This window comes from Hyla sarda, chromosome 5, assembly GCF_029499605.1.
Source record: "Hyla sarda isolate aHylSar1 chromosome 5, aHylSar1.hap1, whole genome shotgun sequence".
Taxonomy (NCBI): Eukaryota; Metazoa; Chordata; class Amphibia; order Anura; family Hylidae; genus Hyla; species Hyla sarda.
This window is the reverse complement of record NC_079193.1, coordinates 310,414,252-310,439,455: the sequence shown is the minus strand read 5'-3', so window position 1 is coordinate 310,439,455 and position 25,204 is coordinate 310,414,252. Positions and strand designations below refer to the sequence as shown.

At 38.7% G+C, this 25,204-nt stretch overlaps 1 protein-coding gene across 1 annotated transcript; it reads right to left on the bottom strand.

Annotated features, from left to right (window-relative positions):
• Positions 1 to 269: 269 nt before the first annotated feature.
• HNF4G (hepatocyte nuclear factor 4 gamma) lies at positions 270 to 22,381 on the bottom strand. Its single transcript, XM_056518592.1, has 9 exons — positions 21,839 to 22,381; positions 18,382 to 18,476; positions 16,335 to 16,441; positions 14,797 to 14,952; positions 12,900 to 12,987; positions 12,660 to 12,812; positions 11,231 to 11,467; positions 4,291 to 4,413; positions 270 to 447 (listed from the first exon to the last, which is right to left on the bottom strand). Exons 1-9 carry the CDS (start codon positions 22,165 to 22,167, stop codon positions 329 to 331), a joined length of 1,407 nt encoding a protein of 468 aa, XP_056374567.1. The 5' UTR covers positions 22,168 to 22,381; the 3' UTR covers positions 270 to 328.
• Positions 22,382 to 25,204: the final 2,823 nt, after the last annotated feature.

Genomic DNA, 25,204 nt, shown 5'->3' with positions numbered 1-25,204 from the left:
TTGATCTAAAACAGCTTTTATAATAAAGCACAAAAAGTAACACATTTCACACATAAACATAAATTATATCTTATATACAAAGTATTTGTCTATATTTTTCTGTAGCACATATATACTAGCAATACTACAATATATCCCCAAGTATGGTAATCTATGATTTTCAGCAACCGATATTGTAGTAGAATATGCGCCGAAATTATAACATGATCTTTTATAAAGTATTTGAGATAAACTTTTCCTGAATTGCCCTCACAAGGTCACAGTAAAGGTCAGACTGGCAGTGTCCATGAATGTCCGGTTATCTTTTATCATACACAAATAAATAACATCAAGGCTTTTGTTTCAGAATAGACTGATGTGTTATCACTGTTGCATGGTTTGTAGATATCTTATACTGTTCTTGTCCCGAGCCTTGTGGTGGGGAAGGTAAGGGTGTCTCAGGAGTAGCTAAAATGGAAGCATAGAAAAATAAATTAATATGATTATGAGATAGATTTAACAAAAAAATTATAATAATAATATATAGATATATATATATATATTTTATATATATATATATATATATATATATATTTATATATATATACAAAAAAGAAGGCTGCAGCAGCACTCTTGGTAAAAAAAAAATGGAGGCTCTTAGCGCACTTTTTGATCAAAACGTGTCCCTCATCCACCACGGGGAGGTGGCCTCATTTCAGATGGGACCCCAACACTCACCTCTGCTGGGCATATGGCATCTGACTGGGTGACATGCTGGATCCACTATCAATTTAAAAACTTCCTGTGAAAAAGGGGAGGGGTGCATGGCTAGAGAGTGTGCCACTCCCCCATAATATATATATATATATATATATATATATATATATATATATATATCTTAATGGGGGACATGTATCAAAGATTTTCCCCCTGTTTTGTGTTTACATTTTTGCACCAAATTTTGCACAAGCTGCTTTTTTGCGTATTTATGCGTACATTCTGGTGGAGCATTTCCTCCAGATGTGTAGGTTTCGGTGTACCTTGAAGTGACATATTTAGTATACACAAATTTATTAACTGCGTACATTTCATTTACCTGCGCAATATTGCGCAATTACCATATTTTTTTACTCAAATATAAGCCATCTTGAACTGCACGTAGCAAGATGCTCTAAATCATCAATTCCATTTTTCAAAGAGTGGATTGAGGAGATTACTATATTTGCCCGCAATTTATTAAACTCATTGCGCTTGATTGATAAATTTAGAGCTTCTGTGCATAATTTAGAATTCGGCAAAAGGGGTAAACTGCTTCTACCATACACAAATAATGATACATGTCCCCAAATGTGTGTGTGTGTGTATGTGTGTATGTTCCAGCATCACGTCCAAAGTGGTAAAGATATTAACATGAAGCTTGGCACACATGTTACTTACATGTCAACAACAAACAAAGGATAGGTAATTTAACCCTTACTGACACCCATTTGCCAGAGTCGGGGTTTTTGTTTAAAGTCCCATACAAGTCTATGGGAAATATATGTTACTGCATAACTTCCAAACGGCTGGAGATATTTCGATTAGGGATGTCACGATATCATTTTTTTAAGACCAAGTATGAGTACCGATACTTTCATTCTAGTACTCGCCGATACCAAGTACGAGTACTTATATTTTAAAGGGAATCTGACATCAGGGTGACCCGGTTTCTGGCGCTGTTTACTGTATGATATGTAGGTTCCTTGTTGTGTACAATGGAGGCGGCTGCTGTAAATTGAAGTTAGTGCAGGTGACTCTGCTGTAAGATTACCTTTAATAGTAGGTAGTATCCCCCTGCAGACATTAGCAGCAGCTCCCTTGTAGACAGCAGCCCCCCTGTAGACATAAGTAGCAGCCCCCCTGTAGACCACAGCCCCCTTTAGACAGTGGGCCCCCATTTAAACAGCAGCAGGGCCCCCTCTTTAGACAGCAGCAGCCCCCTCACAATATCTTCATCACAAATCAATCCCTCCTGAGGACAGGATATGAGGATGGGAAATAAGGTCGGGATATGAAGACGGGATGTAAGGACGGGATATGAAGACAAGATATAAGGACAGGATATAAGGACGGTATATGAGGTTGGGATATAAGGTCAGGATATGAGGATTGGATATAAGGACGGTATATGAGGTCGGGATATGAAAACGGGATGTGAGGACGAGATATGAGGATGGGATATTAGGGTAGGATATGAGGTCAGGACATGAGGACGGGATATGAGGTCGAGATAGGAGGATGGGAAATGAGGTCGAGATAGGAGTTCGGGATATGAGGACAGGATATGAGGATGGGTTATGAGGTCGAGATATATGGACAGAATATGAGGACAGGATAGGAGGTTGGGATAGGAGGTTGAGTTATGAGGATGGGATATGAGATCTGGACATGAGGGTGGGATATGAAGATGGGATATGAGTTCGAAATAGGAGGACGGGATAGGAGATCAGGATAGGAGATCAGGATAGGAGGTCGGGATAGGAGGTCGGGATAGGTGGTCGGGATATGAGGACAGGGTAGGAGAACGAGATACAAGGTCGAGAAATGAGGACGGGATAGGAGGTCAGGATATGAGGTTGAGATGTGATGACAGGATATGGGGTTGGGATATGACAACAATATATGAGGATGGGATAAGAAGTTAAAAGCTTCCTCCTTTGTATATTTTACTCCCCAACAAGGATTAGGAAGGAAAAACTGCCGGGGACTCAGCTAATATATATATATATATATATATATATATATATATATATCTATATATATATATATATATATATATATATATATAGTAGTTCCAAGTATAAGAGCCAGCAAAGACCCCCTCTGCATGTGCACGTGGGGGTCTTTCTCAAGCAACAGTTTGCCAAAACGTTGCACCACTATCACATTTTTGGTGTGAATAAACTCTTTCACTTTATCCTGGACCTCTGACTTTTTGTGCTGAGCTTGAGATTGCATGTATATATATATATATATATAGCTCAAAAAAACAAAGGGAACACTAAGATAACACATCCTAGATCTGAATAAGTGAACTAATCGTATGACATTTTACATAGTTAAATGTGCTGACAACAAAATCACACAAAAATTATCAATGGAAATCAAATTTATTAACCCATGAAGGTCTGGATACAGAGTTACACTCAAAATCTAAATGGAAAACCACACTATTGGCTGATCCAACTTTGATGTAATGTCCTTAAAACAAATTAAAGTGAGGCTCAGTAGTGGATGTGGCCTCCATGTGCCCATATGACCTCCCTACAATGCCTGGGCATGCTCCTGATGAGGTGGCAGATGGTGTCTTGAGGGATGTCCGACCAGACCTGAACTAAAGCATCCGTCAACTCCTGGACAGTCTGTGGTGCAATGTGGCGTTGGTGGATGGAGCGAGACATAATGTCCCAGATGTGCTCAATCGGATTCAGGTCTGGGGAATGGGTGGGCCAGTCCATAGCATCAATGCCTTCCTCTTGCAGAAACTGCTGACACACTCCAGCCACATGAGGTCTAGCATTGGCTTGCATTAGGAGGAATCCTGAGCCAACCGCACCAGCACATGGTCTCACAAGGGGTCTGAGGATCTCATCTCCGTACCTAATGGCAGTCAGGCTACCTCTAGCAAGCACATGGAGGGCTGTGTGGCCCCCCAAAAGAAATGCCACCCCACACCATTACTGACTCACCACCAAATTGGTCATCCTGGAGGATGTTGCAGGCAGCAAAACCGCCAGCATTCAAAAGTGACCAAAAAATAAGCCAGAAGTGGTCTGTGGTTACCACCTGCAGGACCCCTCCTTTATTGGGGTGTCTTGCTAATTGCCTATAATTTCCACATGTTGTCTGTTTCATTTGCATGTAAAATTAATTGCCAATACAGTGTTGCTACTGCCACGCCCCCTTCCATAGACTTGCATTGAGGGGGCATGGCCAGGACATTATGAAGGGCGTGGACAACCCCGCAGTGCAAAAACAGCATTCGGAACATTTAGTTCCGAACACTGGCCAGTGTAGTACCTCTTTAAATTGTACAGGGGGACTGGGTGAGACAGTTGTCAGCCAGATAAACATGGGGCCAACAGCTATCAAAGCTAAATGTTCCCCTTATGTCCCCGCACTGCTTCTAATAAGTCAAGCAGCAGGTTAGCTCAGCCATCATCTACCTGAGGTTGAGCTGCCTGCCCCATGTTAGATATGTCAACACTACATCTTTGGCAACAGCAAAACTAATATGCAGGTTATATATTATATATTTAATAAGACACTTACCAATCTGTTCTGTGTGCAGAGAAGCAGACATGGAACTTACAAGCAAGGTCTGTCCCACTATAGGGTCCTGAGATATATGGGGATGTGTCAGATGATGCATGTGATTAGACTCAGCTGAAGAACCTTTAAGAAAACATAATAAAAGCTAAAAAGTTTATGTTTGTAATTTTTTTGTAAATTTGGTTAGATTTTTTTTGAATTTATATACTTTTATATCTCATATTAGTATTTCTCTTTTCCACTCATTAAACATGAGCCTGATATTCCGTACATGTATCCAATATCCCTTTATTATATAACTCATTCATCAGTTCTATCAATATTTCTCTGAGCTCTAAGACAGATCAGCGGTTTGATCATTTCCTAGTAATTCCATAAAGCCTGTGAAAGTTTATTTTACAGCTTGAGATAATTTTTACTATCCCAAGATTGTACTGTGATACAGGCATAAATGGTGTTTTCCCAAAAATGTACAGCCACTAAGCAATAATTTTTTAACATTTTGCTAAATTTGGAAAGCACCTGTTAATATTGCACCTTCCATGTTCATGGCATCATGCCCCGCCCCCTCCATTCATGTCTATGGGAGGGGGAGTGATGGCTAGTACGTAGTCATCACGCCTCCTCCCATAGACATGAATGGAGGGGGCGTGATGGCTGTAGTCACCAGTCATCCCGCACAGAGCGGAGTTCGCTCCGTGCACAGATAACTTGGGTGCCACTCCAGAGATGGGACTTCTTATCTCCTATCCCTTGGATAGGAGATAAGATGTTTTTCAGCAGAGTACCCCTTTAAGATACAAGTAACGTATTTTTTTTATGTTAGTTATTAGAGGTTCCAATTTCAAAGAGTTTTCCAGAAACAAAATATTTTTGGCCTATCCATCAATATCAGATTGATAAGGGGTCAACTCTCGGCATCCCCACTGATCAGCAGTTTATTCCTTTTTTGTTTGCATTGCTCCGTAGTGATGAGCGGCAGGGGCCATATTCGAATTCGGGATATTTCGCGAATATATTGACTATTATTCATCTTATGTTTGCGAAATTCACATATTTGCTATGTTCATTAAGGTTTTTTTTGCATTGAAAATTTGCATGAAAATTTGTCATGACGAATATATAGCACTATATTCTAAATATTTGCAAAATAGTGAATAGTATTTGCGATAAAAATTTGCATCACGAAAGTTTGTGCTCAACACTATTGCTCAGTACACCTGCAAGTCATACATTGAGTGGAAGCCATTTCAAATAGCTGATAAACAAAGACACTGAGCCTTACCCCCACCAATCTGATATTAAAGGGTTATTCCATGATTTTTTGTTCTTTGACTGTAAGAAAGGGACAGCAAAGTTAATCTTGTTACTAATATACTTAAAGTGTTTGGTGGCTGATATTAGATTTCTTTGTCTTTCTTTTCTCCAAAAGTTCCTTTTCTGCAACCTACAAAGAGAGTGAGGTCTCTGACCTTTTCCAGCTTGCTGTGTGGCCCGAGAGAATACATCACAAGTCAGATGCTAAAAGAGGGATTGGCTGCTTCGTCTGTTGTCTGTGAAGCCTGTCCCATGATGATGACATTAACTGTGCATATGTGCGTTCATTCATCATCACACAGATCCACAGCTTGTGTGCCAGGTTGTGCTGTACTGCAGTTGGTGGGAGACCAATATGTGGGAGGGAAATAAGTCACCTCCCACCATGAAACAAATGATCCTGGGGATTGTAGTCTGAAGGAGGTCCGCAGAAAATGGAAGCACAGACACAATAACACAAGCACAGACCCTTGGTAAGCATGTCAATTACTGTATGACACTTAATTAATAAGGTCACCTTATGTTGGATAACCCCTTTAATACAGATGCTTGAAATAGGCCATTAATATTTTAATCACGGAAAACCCCTTTAACATATGCAAAACGATTGTGCAAAGCAGTACTCTCCTTCAAGTCTTAAATGGTTTCCTCAAGTTTAAGTCTCAGCTCTTGGACTCCTTACAACCATGTACAGTAATACACGATAGTCCATTGGGTTAAGTATAGTAGACACTGTGAAATTCAACAGCTTTCCCCAGCTGTAAGTGCTTTCAGTTAATACCGAAAATTGCAAAACATGTCACAAAAACTGGTCATTAATAAGGGGGTGGGCTTTTGTAGAGGTTTCACTATATTTTTTACCTGATGACGTTTTGCCATGTCACATAGATATTAAATATATGCTATACAGTTCTCAGTTTCAGTTGTTTTACTACAATGCTATGTGAGGGTCTCAACCCTCAACCATTAATGCTCAAGCCCCAACATTACTATATGTCAGTTTGAGCAGTCCTGGTCCATACAGTTAAACCATTTTCCTAACAGAGTTTTACATGTGGTCTTTATTGTAACTGAGTGATCTAAACATCATAAGCACATATACTTAAAAAGATGTAAAATGTTATAATGCAGACTTTTGGCAAAAATATCCTATTGCTGCAAGGTAGGGAAGTTTTAAACACATTTACATCAGTACTAAAATACTTGTTATGTATGCTCTTTCCTTCCGGGTGGATGAAGGGCAAAACTAGTGACAGTCCTAAATAGTCACTGGGAAAGACCCCACATATGGCTGCCAATAGGTCCGAGAGGTGGGCTCCTCTCTAGGGATCCCTGAGGATTGAAAGCTCTAGATATTTTCTGACTGGACACTAGAGCTGTCAATCATTGGTGAGAGCATCAGGAGAAGAGCCCACCTCTCAGAACTTTTAGCAGGTTTGGCCGGGACATTAAAACACCATTTTCTCGGCCATGCAAAGTGCATAACCAATAACAAAGATATGTACACTCTGTCCCCTTCCCAGGCTATTTTGGGCTATTGGGCTATTAGTTTTATTGCCACAAAGCTGGTGACAGATTTGCTTCAGTCAGTCAGCTCACTTGATATGTCTGTAGTCACTATTTGTATTTTTTTGTGAATTAACAATGTGAGAGAATGTGGTGGAAACATACAGTATGAATAAGGTGTAGTCAGAAATTCCTAGCTGTGGGCACAGGAGATGATAAGTCAACGGGCCATACAGTGCTAGTCCGGGATAGATACAGTAGAAAGCCTCAGGCAGCTGGATGCCAAGGGATACTAGATACCTTGGTGGTGTGGCTTTAATTGGACCCTATTCAGCATGGGATACCTCAAAATCAAGTCTTAAACGGGGTACTCCGGTGAAAAACTTTTTTTTTTTAATTAGCTGGGGCCAGAAAGTTAAACAGATTTGTAAATTACTTCTTTTAAAAAAAAGTCTTAATCATTTCAGTACTTGTTTGCAACTGTTTGCTACAGAGGAAAATCTTTATTTTTTGAATTTCTTTTTTGTGTTGTCCACAGTGCTCTCTGCTGACACCTGATGCCCATATCAGGAACTGTCCAGAGCAGGAGAAAATCCCCATAGCAAACCTATGCTACTCTGGACAGTTCCTGACACGGACAGAGGTGTCAGCAGAGAGCACTGTGGACAACACAAAAAAGAAATTCAAAAAGTAAAGAATTTCCTCTGTAGCATACAGCTGCTAAAAAAATACTAAAAGGATAAAGATTTTTTAATAGAAGTAATTTACAAATATGTTTAACTTCTCGCACCAGTTCATTTAAAAAAAAAAAAAAAAAAGGTTTCCACCTGAGTACCCCTTTAAGTCCCAAGCCTTCAGTTTCTAATAACCAGTAAACTTAAGTGAGTGTAAAACACTACAAGTCTCAGCAGGACTAAAGGGCTTCCAACGGTTTCTCTGCATCTCCTCTGCTCTCATCTGTACTGTGAGGATTTTAACAACTACTTCTGCCTCAGTAAAACATAGTTGTCAGTAACCTTGCATCGGTGTCATCATTTTCCCTACGCTTAGCCAAGGAGAAGCTATCTCAACCTCGACTGTGAAGGTAAACTGTGCCCTGGTGTCACGAACTGTAAGAATTCTTTTCTACAACATTCCTCAGCACTACACGCCATTGTAGCCTAGCCTATCCCACACTAAACATACAGTATGTGTACGGATATACAGTACATTATCATATTATTTTATTATCTATGTATGTTGTATGTAACTGGTGGACAAATACTTTGGGGATTCCCCAGATCTACACCTCCACTGGATTCTACAAAAACACAGTGGGTTAAAAGCCTGCCATATACCGTGTTGCCCCGAAAATAAGACACTGTCTTATATTTATTTTTCCTCAAGAAGACACACTATGGTTTATTTTCAGGGGATATTTTATTTTTATTAACCCTTTAACGACCCAGGATGTCCTGGTACGTCCTGAGTCCTCTCCCTTTCTATAACATGAGGTCATGCCGATGCCCCGCATCATAGCGGGTCGGGCCTGGCCTCTAACAATGGCCGGGACCTGTGGCTAATAGCTCGCCACGTCTAAAGTGAAAGTAAACTACCCCGGCTAGCTCAGTGGGCTGTTTAGGACTGCCACGGCGAAATTGCGGCGTCCGGAACAGCTGGAGGACACGTGGAAGGTTCCCAACCTTCCTCCGATTACCTAATGACTGCTCCGTGCATGAGATCCAGGCATGAGCAGTCAAGCAGCAGAATCATTGATCAATGTTTTTTTGCTATACCATTGCAAAAAAAAAAGTGAAATAAAAGTTAATAAAGATCATTTAACCCCTTCCCTAATAAAAGTAAGTATCACCCCCCCTTTTCCCATATAAAAACAAAACTGTGTAAATAAAAATAAACATATGTGGTATCGCTGTGTGCGGAAATGTACGAATTATAAAAATATATCATTAATTAAACCACTCCAAATCCAAAATAGCGTATTTTCGTTCACTTTTGATATCATGAAAAAATGTATAAAAAGCAATCAAAAAGTCCACTCAATACAAAATGGCACTGCTAAAAACTTCAGATCATGGCGCAAAAAAAATTGCCCTCATACCGCCCCGTAAGCAGAAATATAAAAAAAGTTATAGGGGTCTGAATATGGCAATTTTAAACGTATACATTTTCCTGCATGTAGTTATGATTTTTTCCAGAAGTACGACAAAATCAAACCTATATAAGTAGGGAATCATTTTAATCATATGGACCTACAGAATAAAAATAATTTTTACCGAAAAATTTACTGTGTAGGAACGGAAGCCCTCAAAATTTACAAAATGGTGTTTTTTCTTCCGCTTTGTTGCACAATTATATTTTTTTTTCCGTTTCGCCATAGATTTTTGGGTACAATGACTAATGTCATTAGCAAGTAGAATTGGTGGTGCAAAGCTACATATGGATTTTTAGGTGCAAAATGTATGATTTTTTAAAGGTAAGGTGGAAAAAACTAAAGTGCAAAAACGGAAAAACCCTGGTCGTTATGGGGTTAAGTATGGTACAACAATAGAGAGACCCACAGACTGTTGCTGGTTGGTGTTGGGTGAGAGAGACCCACAGTGCTGAGTAAAACAGAAGCCCAGCTTTATTCTTACCCCTGAGGACCCACAAAGCAGAACTTTCTGTTACTCACTTCAGGAGACTTTTACTTTCACTTTCTGTCTCCCTCTATGCCGCAACTGGCAGAACAAACAGAAGGACCGGGACCTGACAGGGGGAGCCGTCCTTGTTTATGGGGCTGCCGACACTTCTCCTGTCACCTCCGAGATAGCAGCTGTTATGGCAGATTAGAAGGGCTGCCCGTCTTCTTTGCCACTCCGCGCCAGTACGCTTAGCCATGCCTACCACTATGTCTTATTTTTGGGGTATGGCTTATATTACTCCAATGCTTAGAAATTCTGCTATGGCTTATTTAATGGGTATGTCTTATTTTCAGGGAAACAGGGTAGAAGAAGCACAACAGAAAATTCTGAGAATTTTGTTCTAGAACTATGGAAACCACCCAACACTTTTACCAGTTGACATTCTCTCATATTAATATTTTTTTTGCACTGTTATCCATTAGACTAGCTAGAATTGTAAAGTTAGATGTAGCCTGTGAATTATTAACACGCTTGGGAATTGTCACAAATACACTCCTTTTTTTATCAATAAAAAAACTCAATATCTTTCTTTGAAGACATTTACTGATCCTCCTAAGGGTAATAAAACACTGAGTTTTCAATGTTATCTACACCTAGATCAAAAATATATTCTTGACATGTACATTCCACGCTATCTGAAATGACAGGTTTTTGTGATGCAAAAAGTGACATTCAGGGAAATTATATATATGCATTAGGCAACAAAAATATACTGCTATATGATCTCATAAATGTGTTTCTCTGTAGTAAAAATATCACCAAAAACACTGAACGCTGTAACTTCATATGAAATACGGAAATTATTAAATAGAAGTTATTTTTTATGATTATTTACATACACACCTGACACTTCATTGACCCCTTCCCTCCCTTGAACGTATAGATATGCCTTTGTAGCACAAACATGTCAAAATTGTTATGTTGTATCACCTTGTCTCCAAAAAAGTGGAATAAAAATGATCAAAAGGTAGCATGTATCTCGAAAATTGTACCAATAACAATTACAGCTCAACCCGCAAAATATGCAAAAATAAGTTAGTAGATATTTTTTCAGCTAGAGTATCTGGGAAACAAGATCCTCAACTCATTCTGTAAGATAAAATATTTGGAAGCAACCATATACAGAAGGCAAAATATAGTGGAAATACTGTAGCTTACTGTGACTATTTTACAGCGATTGTGCAAATTGTTGCAAAATAGCACCATTTTTGCCACAGTTTTTTCATAACAGCTACGTCATTGCTACAACTAAGTATACAAAGTCTGTCGGGGGACACCCCAATGGTGCTGCTGGAACTGGTGAATATAGCATATTTTAGGATTTTTCACGGTTTTTAGTGGTAGACAGATTTTTGACTCACTTTGAAAACCCCAATATGGGGAACAGCTGATTGGTATCAAACTTTTTTTGTTTACAAAATGATAAAATGACTCACCTCCTAATAACATCTCCTGAAGAAGATTGTCAACCTTAACCATTCCAAACAACTTTACAAATTGAATTTGTTCAATCATCTGCCAGGTTATACTCTGAAGAGTAGGCAATAGTAACAGAAGTTCCCCAAATCGTCCTCTAGAATCATATTGTCTATCATTAATGTAGTCTTCTAAACTAATCTGTACTTGATAGCGCATATTTTTAATCTTCATTGGGTCACTGAGTCCTTTGGCATCTGTAAATCAGAAATATCTTGTGATAAACTTCAGTTAACTTAGTACAGTCTAAAATATAATGTAATAATAGTCATATAGTCATAAAGTGGTATAGATCAGCCATTGGGTCCCATCTTTAAAGACAATGTTGGACTGGGGTTCTTTGAGCCCACCAGAACAGGGCCATCTATACACATCAATTCACATCCATATGTAATTGCATGTTGTTATCATTGTTCACCATATATTTTAGCAAAGATAATAATTGTTTTTTTGTCATGAATCATCCCATGAGAAATAAACTCTAGTGAAAAGTGGTTGGCTTCAAAGTAAGTTCCAAATGAGGTGATGTCTGCTTGATCCTAGTTTGGGTCAGAGCCAGGGCCCACCAGGTGATTCCCTGGTGTGCCAGTCTGGCCTTGTTTACAGGTGAATTCCACGTAGTATACATTTTTAAAGATGCCTCTGTATGGAATAGTATGAATACTGCGCTATTCCTAAAAAAACAGGATATACCAAAACAAAACAGGCCGGACAAGGTCCAGAAGAGTACTGTTTTGAATTCTGTTAGGAAAATAGAGGCCTATGGATACGTTTGAGCTAAATGGACATTCTAAATGCAGTGTTGGTTAAGCCTTAGCCTACTAAGCACAAACCCTTGAGCTGAGTAATGTTTTCTAAGCTCAACATTTACATCAAGATTATATACAATAATGTAACACAAGTGGAAAGCAATATTTTTTTTATTGTATTTAATCTCAGTAGGGCCAATATACAGTAAAATCTGTATATAAAGAGAGCTCAATGGATAGGGGATAAGATGTCTGATCGTGGGGGTCCCGCCGTGCAGGAGAAATTGCGGGGGTCTCCAGCGTCTGCTTCGCTCGGTGTCTGATGACTTACGATACTCCGGTCCCTTTATCGTGAGTCATCAGACACGGAGTGACGGATGTCATGGCTCCACCCCCTTGTGGTGTCTTGCCTCGCCCCTTCAATGTAAGTCTATGGGAGGAGGTGTGGTAGCCCAGCGGCGAGACCCCCGCAATCAGACATCTTATCCCCTATCCTTTGGATAGGGGATACAATGTCTAGGGGCGGAGTACCCCTTTAAGCCTTTGGCTATGTGTTATCTAAAGTCCCCACTGAGTCGCTATTAAGTTTACATACAAGATATATTTTTACTGACTTACGCATTGATTTTCAATCATTTACCTGGATCAAAAAATACAATAGCTTTTAAGCAGGCATATTCATTATCATCTATCTGGATGTCCTGAAATGGCTGGATAAGTTCATCCAAAATTCTGTTAGTCACTCGGCTTATCTCCATCTCACTGCAGTTTCGATGGATCACGTAGTTATTGCCTAAAATAGAGTTGTAACCTTCTTTAACATTATAAATAAACTAAAAGGTTTGACATTTTGAAAACAGAAATTGTAGTACTACCTTACCTAAGAGTAAGATATCTTTGAAAACCATTGAACGCTTTGTTATTCCAAGCAAAAGATGTTCTCCAGCATGTGCCCTCAATAAAGCAACCTTTAAAAGTAAAAAAAAAAAAAAAAAAAAAAAATATATATATATATATATATATATATATATATATAGTTATGTTTATAAAACATATGTGTAGTCTTTAAGTTTATGTTTGTAAACAGTATAGTAGTACCATTTTAATTGTATTTGAGTAAAAAAAAATTATACAGGATATCTTTACAAAAATGATGAATGTCTATGAATAGGTATTCAAAAGAAATTCATAAAATTATCCATAACATTACAATTAGATATGTCCAATAGAAGAAATAAAATGTAGCACTCCTCATCAGGTTTTTCTTATGCCGTTAGGTTTTGTTTCTGGAAAAAACAGCAAAGCTACGAGAAACAGGCTGTGGCCTCCTTTACGCCCCTAAACACTTATTATTCTTTTTCATATTATTATTATTATTATTATGCTGCTTGTTTAGTCCTACTCCGATATGTATTGTTCTGTGCTCACTGTCCCTCACAAAGATCTTCTTGCAAAAACCAGACAAACCCGGCAATAGTAGTGTTAAATGGGCACTGTCATTAAAACTAATTTTTGCTATTGCACTCCTTATGGTAAATTAAAAAAAAAAAAATGATTTAATGTACTTTGTTTAAAAAAATTAAGTTTTCTATGTTTTATTTGTGTTTACAAAAAGCTACTACTAGGTGTCTCCCTACTTGTCCAAAGCACATTTCCCCCTATCTCTTGCACATACTTTTGACTCCTGCTGGCCTGGCAGATGTCCAAAATCAGGAAATGCAGTCTGGAGTGCTGAGGGGTGTGTGTGTAGCCTTATCCAATCATAGCTCATCTCACACTGAACTGCTCTGGGCTGTGTGTAGCAGAGTAAGGGAGGAAGTCTATTTTAGCAGGTTTAATTTGCACCAAAGTGTACCGGGGTTCAAGAGGTTCAGCTCACTCATCACAACTAATGAAAAGTAAAGAGAATAATGTCAAGTGTCAAGGACTGGGATATATTATGCATTAAGGCACCAGTCAGTTCTTGGCAAATATGGACTTCAGTGACTGACAAAAGCAAGCACAGTGTGCACAGCAGCCTTACAGAGCAAGCAGTGATTACTAGCAAACACCCCTCAGGTTGGGTTCACACTACAATTTGAAGATATGGAAACCGGACCGGCCCGTATCTCATTAATTTCAATGAGCCGACCGAAGTCATATAGTGACTCCGGTCAGCTAATTTTTGCCCCGTATCCAGTTTTGTTACTGGACCTAAAACCGCGGCAAACCACGGTTTTAGGTCCAGTCAGTAAACGGGGCAAAAATGTACCGACCTGAGTCACTATACAACTCCGGTCGGCTCATTGAAATGAATGAGATACGGGCCGGGTCCTGCTGGGATATGGGAGTGTCCGGTTTTCACCCCCCCCAACCGGATCCGGTTCCCGTATCTTTAAATCGTAGGGTGAACCTGCCCTCACTCTGCTAGAGGTTGCTATGCACACTGAACTAGCAATACAATTTCCCCCAATGTATTGTAAACGAGTAGCCCTGCAGTTCCCAACACAGACAATGGTGGCAGCAGAGATCCCCATGTTGGCTCTTGCTGCTGCCACTCAATGTGTAAAATTATGTAACACAAAAATAGTACTTTTTTTTCCAAATAAAGTTATATTACAAAAGTATATAACTTCATTGAATAAAAGTATTAAAAATAAATAAATATTTGTCTGTTGAATACCCCCAGTCTGACAATAGAATTAGTTGTTTTTCCAATGTTATCATTATCTTATTGATTCACAGTTCTAGCTATATATAATCTTTTTTTTTTTCTTTTTTGTTAGTTTTTTTCTTACCTGATCATCGAGAGGAAGCTCACAGAAGGCGGGGACGTATTTTGCCCACTCCACCAAGACTAGCAGTTGCTGCTTCATGGATTCACAAATATCACTAACACTAGCAATTTTCTTTGTATTTATGTCAGTACTTGTAGCAGAACTTGAGGTAGTGATCTAACCATGTTGAAAAGAGAAAGAATATGAATAGGCTATATTAAAACACAATTCACATAAAATATTACCTTTGGCCAACACTGTTTTTAAACAAAAACCATGGAAGCAATCATCCAAATAATTGAAAAACTCTGTAGCCATTATGGATTTCTTTTCAACATGCATGCAAATGGTCAAATCCTGCTTCTTTCTGTAGTGCGCTAAGCATACAGAATGTAAAAGGATTGCTAGCTATGCATATTTTAAGAAAAATACAAAACACTAATGTAAGATAATATAATATAATATATATATATATATATATATATATATATATATATATATATGGAATGTGTGTAATTATAATGACATTCATTTTTTTAGTAGTATTATTGTTATGACTTCCATTTCATTTGGATAAACGTTGTAACTTGTAAACATTATAATAGTAAAACATGCCAGAAAGGGGATATGTTGCAGGATGCAATTTGCTTTTATATATAGTGGCCCCTCTTTCAACCAACCTTTTGCTCCCCCCCCCCCTCATTAAAGGGGTACTCCACTACTCAACGTTTGGAACAAACTGTTCTGAGCGCCGGAAGCTCGTGATGCCATGCCATCACGCCCTGCCCCCTTAATGCAAGTCTATGGGAGGGGGCGTGACAGCCGTCACGCCCCCTCCCATAAACTTGCATTAAGGGAGCGTGACATCATGAGCTCCCGGCGCCGGCTCCAGCGTTCGGAACAATTTGTTCCAAACACTGAGCAGCGGAGTATCCCTTTAAGGCTCAATTTCATCAGTGTATGTATACTTGATTTTTATCCTTTATTCCACCTATTCCACTGTGCTGGAGTTAGGATGTCTTCGTATGCCAACAGTGAGCTAACCTGCATCCAAGTAGTCATGATAGACAGACAGATAGATAGATAGATAGATAGATAGATAGATAGATAGATAAATCTAGCACACATCAAGCAGTATTTGCTGGAAACAGATACGGGGTGCTCGCATAATTGGAGCCTGGGTCCACCGGTTCCTTAATCCAAATATGCAAAATAGGATGCAGCACAACACAGATACAATCAAAGGTGATGGTTTATTCCATTACGTGCAAAGACAACGTTTCGCCAGCCTCACACTGGCTTTTTCAAAAAGCCAGTGTGAGGCTGGCGAAACATTGTATTTGCAAGTAATGGAATAAACCATCACCTTTGATTGCATCTGTGGTGTGCTGCATCCTATTTTGCATATTTAGATAGAAAGATAGATAGACGGGCGGAAGGACAGACAGACAGACAGATAGATATTGTATATACTGTATATTTTGCATTAGACATTAGTGGACAGACATTTAATACATGATGCAAGCTCTGACTGCATTTAAATTGATGTTCTGCCTTACCTGACGAGACAGAACCTCAGCTTGTGACAACGTGTTAATGGACGGGATGCTGCTTCCATCAAACACATTTTTTCTTGTACTTATCCGGTCTCGTTCATTTTGAACAGCTAGTGAGAATAAAAAAAAAATTAGAGGAAATATCTGTTAACAAATCTGTGTATACAAATTACATCTCCCCAGTAAAGAAGAAAACTATCTTATATAGCTGAACTAGAGCATCATCCAAATTATCAATGGCAAGCTGATCTTGGCCTGAACGAGTCATGTAATGTTTCTCATTCATATGCAGCTTATCACTGTCTGCATATATTACTATAATGTAGACCCTGAACTGTGACTGAATAACACTGTATTGGCCCCATTTTTAATTAATAGAATTAGGGCAGCATCATTTTGGTGTTTGTGACTTGAACCTCCCCCTATTTATACTATTATGATTGCAGTTGGTGGTAGTGACTAGTACTTCACCAGGTATGATAAGTACAGTACCTTATCAGTACATTTATTAATGCTTGCAACGTGTATTATTTATGGATGCATTTCACCAGTAACCTTCCAGGGTATCTACAATCATTGTTACTTCTTCATGCTTGTTGATACATTATATTAGCATGTGTCAGCAAACCTCTTTTTGTATTATTATCTGTTTATATTTAAGCTTTTAATTTATTTGAAAGAGGCACTCCCCTATTAGTCTTCTGAGGATGCCACTTAGTGATAAGTGAAATGCGTTGAGACTGAGGAAACCCTGAATGTACGGGTGTTATGTTAGTATATTTAAAAAAAAAAATGTTTTTTCCTCCATTTGGGGCATACATTGGTCTCCAGCAATGAGATCTTCAGTGGTATATAGTGTTGGGCAACATATTTTTAATCTCTTCAATCTTTTTCTATTGGTATTATCAATGAGCTTGGCTTTTTTGTATTCATTGTTTTATATGAACAAATAAAAGTTAAGTTTTATGCAACACTTTTTCTCTTACATTTCTAACGCCTACAATAGCTAAGGTGCCCTATGTGAACATATAGGGATTGCCGACAAAGATATAGACCCTGATTTACTATTGTAAACCCGACATGTTTTGTCAGGTTGTTTGACAGATTGTCTGCACCAGAATTTGCGCCATAATTGAAAAAAAACGACTAACTCTCCATTTTACTGAGAAAAAATGAAAAAGGGGCATGGTCACTGGGGAAAGTGGGCGGAACTACCAAAAAGGAGGCGTGTTCCCAACATTTTCACAAAAAAACTGCATATTTACTAAGGTTTCCACAGAAAATGTGGTGGATTTAAGCTGAGGAAAACCCTACAGATCAGAGCATGCGTAAAAAAAGCTAAATGTAGGGAAAAATGAAAAATGTAGGGAAACCTTAGTAAATACTGTGGAAAAAATTGTAATGAATTAAAACCCACAAAAAAAACTACACTCCACTCTTAGTAAATCAGGGCCATTGAGTTAAAACACAAGTTCTAGGCATTGTGCTAGAACTTGTCCAAAATTAGGAACAAATGTAATTAATTTAGCGTGTGGCACTCTTGTCTGTGGACTGTGTCTTGTATTACAGCTGTTCTATATTTTCTGAAGCTGCAATGCCATGGTCATGGTCAAGAGTGTCATTATCTCTTGAATTTTTTTTTTATTACCATCCAAATCTTGAACAATCTAATTGTTTGATAACCCATGACAGCCATGTTCCTCCTATTAGATGGAATATATGTAATGCTTTGCACAGTTGTTACCATATAGAAAGTTATATTTTAACCTCTATGTACTTATTGGCCTATTTACATAAATCACACACGTCTTTTATAATGTACAATATACAAATGTCTTTTATGATATACAACTTCCCTTCACGTATATTTTAAATGATTACAGTCACAAACGCTGAAGCATCAACAGTAATATACATTTTTCAGTTTATCCTTATTATGAAGATATCTATTTTGGTTTTAGGTTTTTTTAAAAAAGCAGTGTGTGAGCTTTTACTGCACTACAAAACAGCATTCCATGAAAAGAAAGTGAAGAAATGAACAGGAAAATACCTTCTTTTTTCATTCCAGCTCGAAAACACTTTTTCAGTCGGCAGTATCGGCACTGGTTTCTTTTATCCTTGTCAATGATGCATTGTCTGCTAAACCTAGAAAATGTAAGGAAATTATTTATCATGTGTCTGTTGGGGGGGGCTAGGGTCACACGTACTTGAAGGCATTGTGTATGTTTGCTTTGTGTTTTTTATTCCTTTTGTTTTTTATTTTGTTAATATTCATTCATTTTCTGCATTGAAATCAATAAAACATGTTGTAGCAGTCTGCATCCCATGTTTTCCCATGCCGTAGAAAAAAATCCTCCACAGAAATAAGTGGCATGTCATTTTTTTCAGATGTAAATGGTAAGGATTGTTCCCAGTCCCTTTGCGCAACAACATCAAATTATTTATGTAAATACCCAAGTATTAGGGTAGGACTGCGCTGTCAGCCACACCTACTGGGCTTTTGAGCATTTTCTGCATAATGACAAAAAAAACTTATATCTTACTGGAAAAGGCTATGACTATTTAGCCATGGGATTATTTATACCCCTACTTTTTTTTTTTTTTTTTTTTTTGTGCTGGCAGGTTCACATTAATGCACATGGATATGAATAATATCTATACAGTATATATAAAACTCAATGTGTGTGTGTGTATGTGTGTGTATGTGTGTGTGTGTATGTGTGTTATGTTCCAGCATCAGGTCCAAATGGCTAAAGATATTAACATGAAACTTGGCACACATGTTACTTATATGTCAACAACAAACATATGATAGGTGATTTAACCCTTACTCACCCCCATTTGCCAGGGTCGGGGTTTTTGTTTAAAGTCCCATACAAGTCTATGGAAAATATATGTTACTGCATAACTTCCAAACGGCTGGAGATATTTCGATAATACTTGGTCACATGTCCACTTAAAATATAGGATAGTTAATTTAACCCTTAACTACCCCCATTTGTGAGGGTTGGGGTTTTTGTTTAAAGTCCCATGCAAATCTATGGGAAATGTATGTTCCCACATAACTTCCATACATCTGGAGATATTTCAATAATGCCTGGTACAAATATTACTTATATGTCAAATAAAAATATATGATAGTTAAATTAACCCTTACCTACACCCTTATATAAAAGATGGGACTTCCAGTACCTTACTCCACAAGCTCCGCTCTGCATCTCCTGGTGACTGTGTCACTCCGGCTTGGTAGCCACACCCCATCTCATAAAGACAAGCCCACTGTTTAAGCCCCACCCGTTTTATTATTTTCCCTTTCTGTGAATCTGTCTGGATTGCAAATCACACCCAGTCCCACGTACCCTTTCTATTTTCTACTTACAATATCTTCATCACAAATCAGTCCCACCTGAGGACAGGATATTAAGATGGGACATAAGGACAGGCTATGAGGACAGCATATAGGATGAGAAATGAAGTCGGGATATGAGGACAGGATATGAGGACAGCATATGAGGACAGGATATGAGGTCGGGATATGAGGACAGGATATGAGGACGGGATATGAGGACAGGATATGAGGACGGGATATGAGGTCGGGATATGAGGACAGGATAAGAGGAAGGGATATGAGGATGGGATATGAGGTCAGGATATGAGGTCGGGATATAGGGACAGTATATGAGGACGGATAGGAGGACGGGATATGAGGTCGAGATGGGAGGACGGGATATGAAGACGGGATATGAGGTCGAGATAGGAGGTCAGGATATGAGGTCGGGGTAGGAGGTCTGGATATGAAGTTAGGATATGAGGTTGGGATAGGAGGACGGGCTAGGAGGACGGGATATGGGGACGGGGTATGAGGTCAGATAAGAGGACGGGATATTAAGTTCAGATATGAGGACGGGATATGGGGACGGGATATGAGGTTGGGATATGACAACAATATATAAGGATGGGATATGAAGTCAAAAGCTTCCTCCTTTGTTGATTTTCCTCCCTAACAAGTATTATGAAGGAAAAACCGGGCAATGCCGGTTACTCAGCTAGTAGTAATATAAAGATTCCAAAGAACTTTTTGATCAGGCAGAAGTGAGGGTAAAATCCCAATAATTTCATGATTGTTGCAAGACCTCAATGTTTTCCTGTAGGTGGGCAGGAAGTGAGGTGAGAAAATCCATATAGAAAACCTCTCTTACTATGGACAGTTCCTGATCTGTAGAGAGGTGGCAGCAGAGATCACTGTGGTCAGACTAAAAAGAACTACACAACATTTTCTGGAGCATACAGCAGCTGATAAGTACTAGTTGGATTAAGATTTTTAAATATTAAATTATTAAATAAGATTTGATAAGTAAGATTTGATAAGAAATTTATTTTTCTTCTAGAATAGCCCTTTAAAGAGTCTTTTGTATTTAAAATAAGTCAATGCCCTTAAAAACCGAATATGCAATGCTTCTATGCTAATAGTGATAAGTAATGAGGTTTTCACAATGTAGTGGTATCAGGAGTTTAAAGGGGTATTACTTTGGAAATTTTTTTTTAAACATATCAGTTCCTGACATAGACAGAGGTGTCAGCAGAGAGCACTGTGGTCAGACAGAAAAAAACAACTTAACTTTGTCTGTATAAAAGCAGCAGATTTTTTTTTAAATAGAAGTACAGACAAATCTGTTTAACTTTCTGGTACGAGTTGATTTGAAAAAAAAAATGTTTTCCACCAGAGTACCCCTTTAAATAGGGACTCCACTCTCCAGTATTCGGAACATTTAGTTCAGAATGCTGGTGCAGACCCCCGAAGCCCACACCAGCATTCAGAACTAAATGTTCTGAATGCTGGGGAGTGGAGTAGACCTGTCACGCCCCCTCCCATAGGCTTACATTGAGGGGCGGAGTGTGAAGTCACACGGGGGCGGAGGCGTGATGTCACACGCCGCCGGCCCTGTGGTCGCCGGTAATCAGACCCGGAGCGAACACGCTCTGGGGACTGATTTTAACTGGGGTGCTGCGTGCAAGATCACGGGGTCGCCAGCGGTGGGACCCCCACGATGAAGCATCTTATCCCCTATCCTTTGGATAGGGGATAAGACGTCTAAGCGCCGGAGTACCCCTTTAAAGCACATGTACATGGTGCCTACAGAGCTGTGCAATCTACTATGGAGCCACAAGGCCTCCATGTCCTACAGTCCAGGTTCCTCAGTTGCTATTTGCTAGATGTGCACAATTATAAGGAAAAATTTAGTTTTTTTCTAGATTAGTAAAAAAATCCAACAGGAGAGAAACTCCATATCACTCTGCAAAAAATCACAGACATGTATTGACATATAAGACACACATGGGCGCTTCATGACAACGCAGTATGCGTATGAACCTGAAACATGCATATGAACCTAATGTTTATTTTAATGTTTTGTGTACACAATAGTTTCTAGAGAATTTTTTCCATGGGGTTTTTATGATTTTAAAAATGATTCCCACAATTATTTTGCAGCTAATGTGTAAAATACCTGCAGGAATAAACATGGTTTTTCCTGATGCTTCGCCTGAAGAATCCTTTGCAACCATCACAGCTGGATGCACCATAATGCTTCCCCGTAGCTCTATCTCCACAAATGGCACACAGGCTGTTGATCCCGTTGTCAATTCCGTTCATGATGACTGATTCTCCAGGAGAACTATCTAAAGCATGAAAGAAATGCAGAAGACATAATGAATGCAATGTGATAGAAACAATAATAAAGAATGGGCGAGCAATAAAGGACCGCCACTCGAGTATAGCTGAAAAACGGACGGTGTCAGTGAACAGGTGGAATAGTTTGAATTTGATTGTAATCATTCTATGTTCATACTGTGAGGCAACATAAACATACAAAATCACAACAAATAGCAAATATAATCAAGGAAATGAGCGGATTAAAAAAAATAAAATAAATGTGTTGTGTTTTTGTATGTTTTATATGTTATATAAAAATATATAAAAAAAAACATGTATCTTATATATTTAACCAGATCATCTGATTTGCTTCATTATAGCGGTTAAAGCAAAATCTCATAATATAAAGTCACTTTAACCCCTTAAGGACTCAGCGTTTTTCCGTTTTTGCATTTTCATTTTTTCCTCATCACCTTCTAAAAATCATAACATTTTCAATTTTGCACCTACAAATCCATATTATGGCTTATTATTTGCACCACCAATTCTACTTTGCAGTGAAGTTAGTCATTTTACCAAAAAATCCACGGCGAAATGGGAAAAAAAATCATTGTGTGACAAAATTGAAGAAAAAATTTCATTTTGCAACTTTTGGGGGCTTCTGTTTCTACGCAGTGCATTTTTCGGTAAAAATAACACCTTATCTTTATTCTGTAGGTCCATACTGTTAAAATCATACCCTACTTATATAGGTTGGATATTGTCGTACTTCAGAAAAAAATCATAACTACATGCAGGAAAATGTATATGTTAAAAATTCTCATATTCTAACTCCTATAACTTTTTTTTTTTCACGTACGGGCCGGTATGAGGACTCATTTTTTGCGCCGTGTTCTGAAGTTTTTATCGGTACCATTTTTGTATTGATCGGAATTTTTTTTTTTCATGATATAAAAAGTGACCAAAAAGACACTATTTTGGACTTTGGAATTTTTTTGCGCACACGCCATTGACCGTGCGATTTAATTAACAATATATTTTTGTAGTTCGGACATTTTTGCATGTGGCGATACCACATATGTTTATTTTTATTTACACAGTTTTTTTTTATGGGAAAAGCGGGGTGATTCAAACTTTTAATAGGGAAGGGGTTAAATGACCTTTGTTAACTTATTTTTTTCACTTTTTTTTTGCAGTGTTATAGCTCCCATAGGGAGCTATAGCACTGCACACACTGATCTCCTATGCTGATCCCTGCAAAGCCATAGCTTTGCAGGGATCAGACAGATAGGTAGTCGATTGCTCAAGCCTGTAGCCCAGGCTTGGAGCAATCAATCGACGATCGGACGCCGCGGAGAGGGGTAAGGAGACCTCCACCTGCGTCCCAGCTGATCGGAACATCACGATTTTATAGCGATGTCCCGATCAGCCCGACTGGGCTGCTGGGAACGGTTTACTTTAGTTTTCAGATGCGGTGATCAACTTTGATCACCGCGTTTGAAGGGTTAATAGCGTGCCGCACTGCGATCAGTGCCGCGCGCTATTAGCCACGGGTCCCGGCTGTTGTTAGAGGCCGGGCCCGACCCGCCCGAACACCGTGGCCCCGCGTCATAGATCGGGAGCGGACTCATGACGTAGCAGTACGTCATGAGTCCTTAAGGGGTTAAAGGGGTACTCCTGTGGAAAACTTATTTTTTTAAATCAACTGGTGCCAGAAAGTTAAAAAGATTTGTAAATTACTTCTATTAAAAAATCTTAATCCTTCCAGTACTTATTAGGGGCTATATACTAAATGCTTTTCTTTTTTTATTTCTCTTCTGTCACGATCACAGTACTCTATGCTGATCTCTGCTGTCCATTTTTGGAACTGTCCAGAGCAGAAGAAAATCCCTATAGCTAACATATGCTGCTCTGGACAGTTCCTAAAATGGTCAGCAGAGGTCAGCAGAGAGCACTGTGGTCGTGACATCAGAGAAATCCAAAAAGAAAAGCATTTACTCTGTAGTATACAGACCCTAAAAAGTACTGGAAGGATTAAGATTTTTTTTAATAGAAGTAATTTACAAATCTGTTTAACTTTCTGGCACTATTTGATTTAAAAAAAAAAAGTTTTCCATGGGAGTACCCCTTTAACATGGGAGTTATTGGACAGGAAGGGGCCCATATACTAACAATGATGGATTACTTGACTCGAAAAGCAGGGCTCTGTACACTGAGGACAAGAAGGGCTCTGTACACTGAGGACAATCAGGGCTTTGTACACTGAGGACAAGTAGGGCTCTGTGCACTGAGGACAAGCAGGGCTCTGTAGACTGAGGACAAGCAGGGCTCTGTGCAGTGAGGCTCTGTGACATGCTTCCGGCTAACACAGCACGTTGATTGACAAGCCAGGAGCCTGCACAGATCCCTGCTTGTCCCCCCCTTACTTCCTGTGTTTGGACTCCTCACAGAGACACACAGCCAGCAGCTGCCGGGACAGCATTTTTTCACACAAAAATATACACATTTTTTAACCAATGTATATTACAAATATACAAATAATGGTATTATCTACATTATATTAAACATTTTTGTTAATGACAGGTACACTTTAAGCAAAAACCTTAGCTTTAAAGAGTATTAGTTCTGTACAGGTTTATAATGCATATAATATATACTGCATAATACCCATGTGTTACAGGCTATAATCAGTAAGGTTTTTAACCCCTTAAGGACTCAGGGTTTTTCAGTTTTTGCACTTTCGTTTTTTCCTCCTTACCTTTTAAAAATCATAACCCTTTAAATTTTCCACCTGAAAATCCATATTATGGCTTATTTTTTGCGTCGCCAATTCTACTTTGCAGTGACATTAGTCATTTTACCCAAAAATGCACGGCGAAACGGAAAAAAAATCATTGTGCGACAAAATGGAAAAAAAATGTAACTTTGTAACTTTTGGGGGCTTCCGTTTCTACGCAGTGCATATTTCTGTAAAAATTACACCTTATCATTATTCTGTAGGTCCATCCGGTTAAAATGATACCCTACTTATATAGGTTTGATTTTGTCGCACTTCTGGAAAAAAATCATAACTACATGCAGGAAAATTTATACGTTTAAAAATGTCATCTTCTGACCCCTATAACTTTTTAATTTTTCCACGTACAGGGCGGTATGAGGTCTCATTTTTTGCGCCGTGATCTGAAGTTTTTATCGGTATGATATTTTGTTTTGATCGGAC

Bases quoted from the DNA above. Each gene is read 5' to 3' on its own strand.
- HNF4G (XM_056518592.1), bottom strand. From the start codon at position 22,167: ATGATTACAATCAAATTCAAACTATTCCACCTGTTCACTGACACCGTC. The intron at 16,442-18,381 runs GTATTTTCCTGT...TATTCTCACTAG, and splicing joins AGCTGGAATGAAAAAAGAAG to CTGTTCAAAATGAACGAGAC. The intron at 14,953-16,334 runs GTAAGGCAGAAC...CAACATGGTTAG, and splicing joins CTGAGGTTCTGTCTCGTCAG to ATCACTACCTCAAGTTCTGC.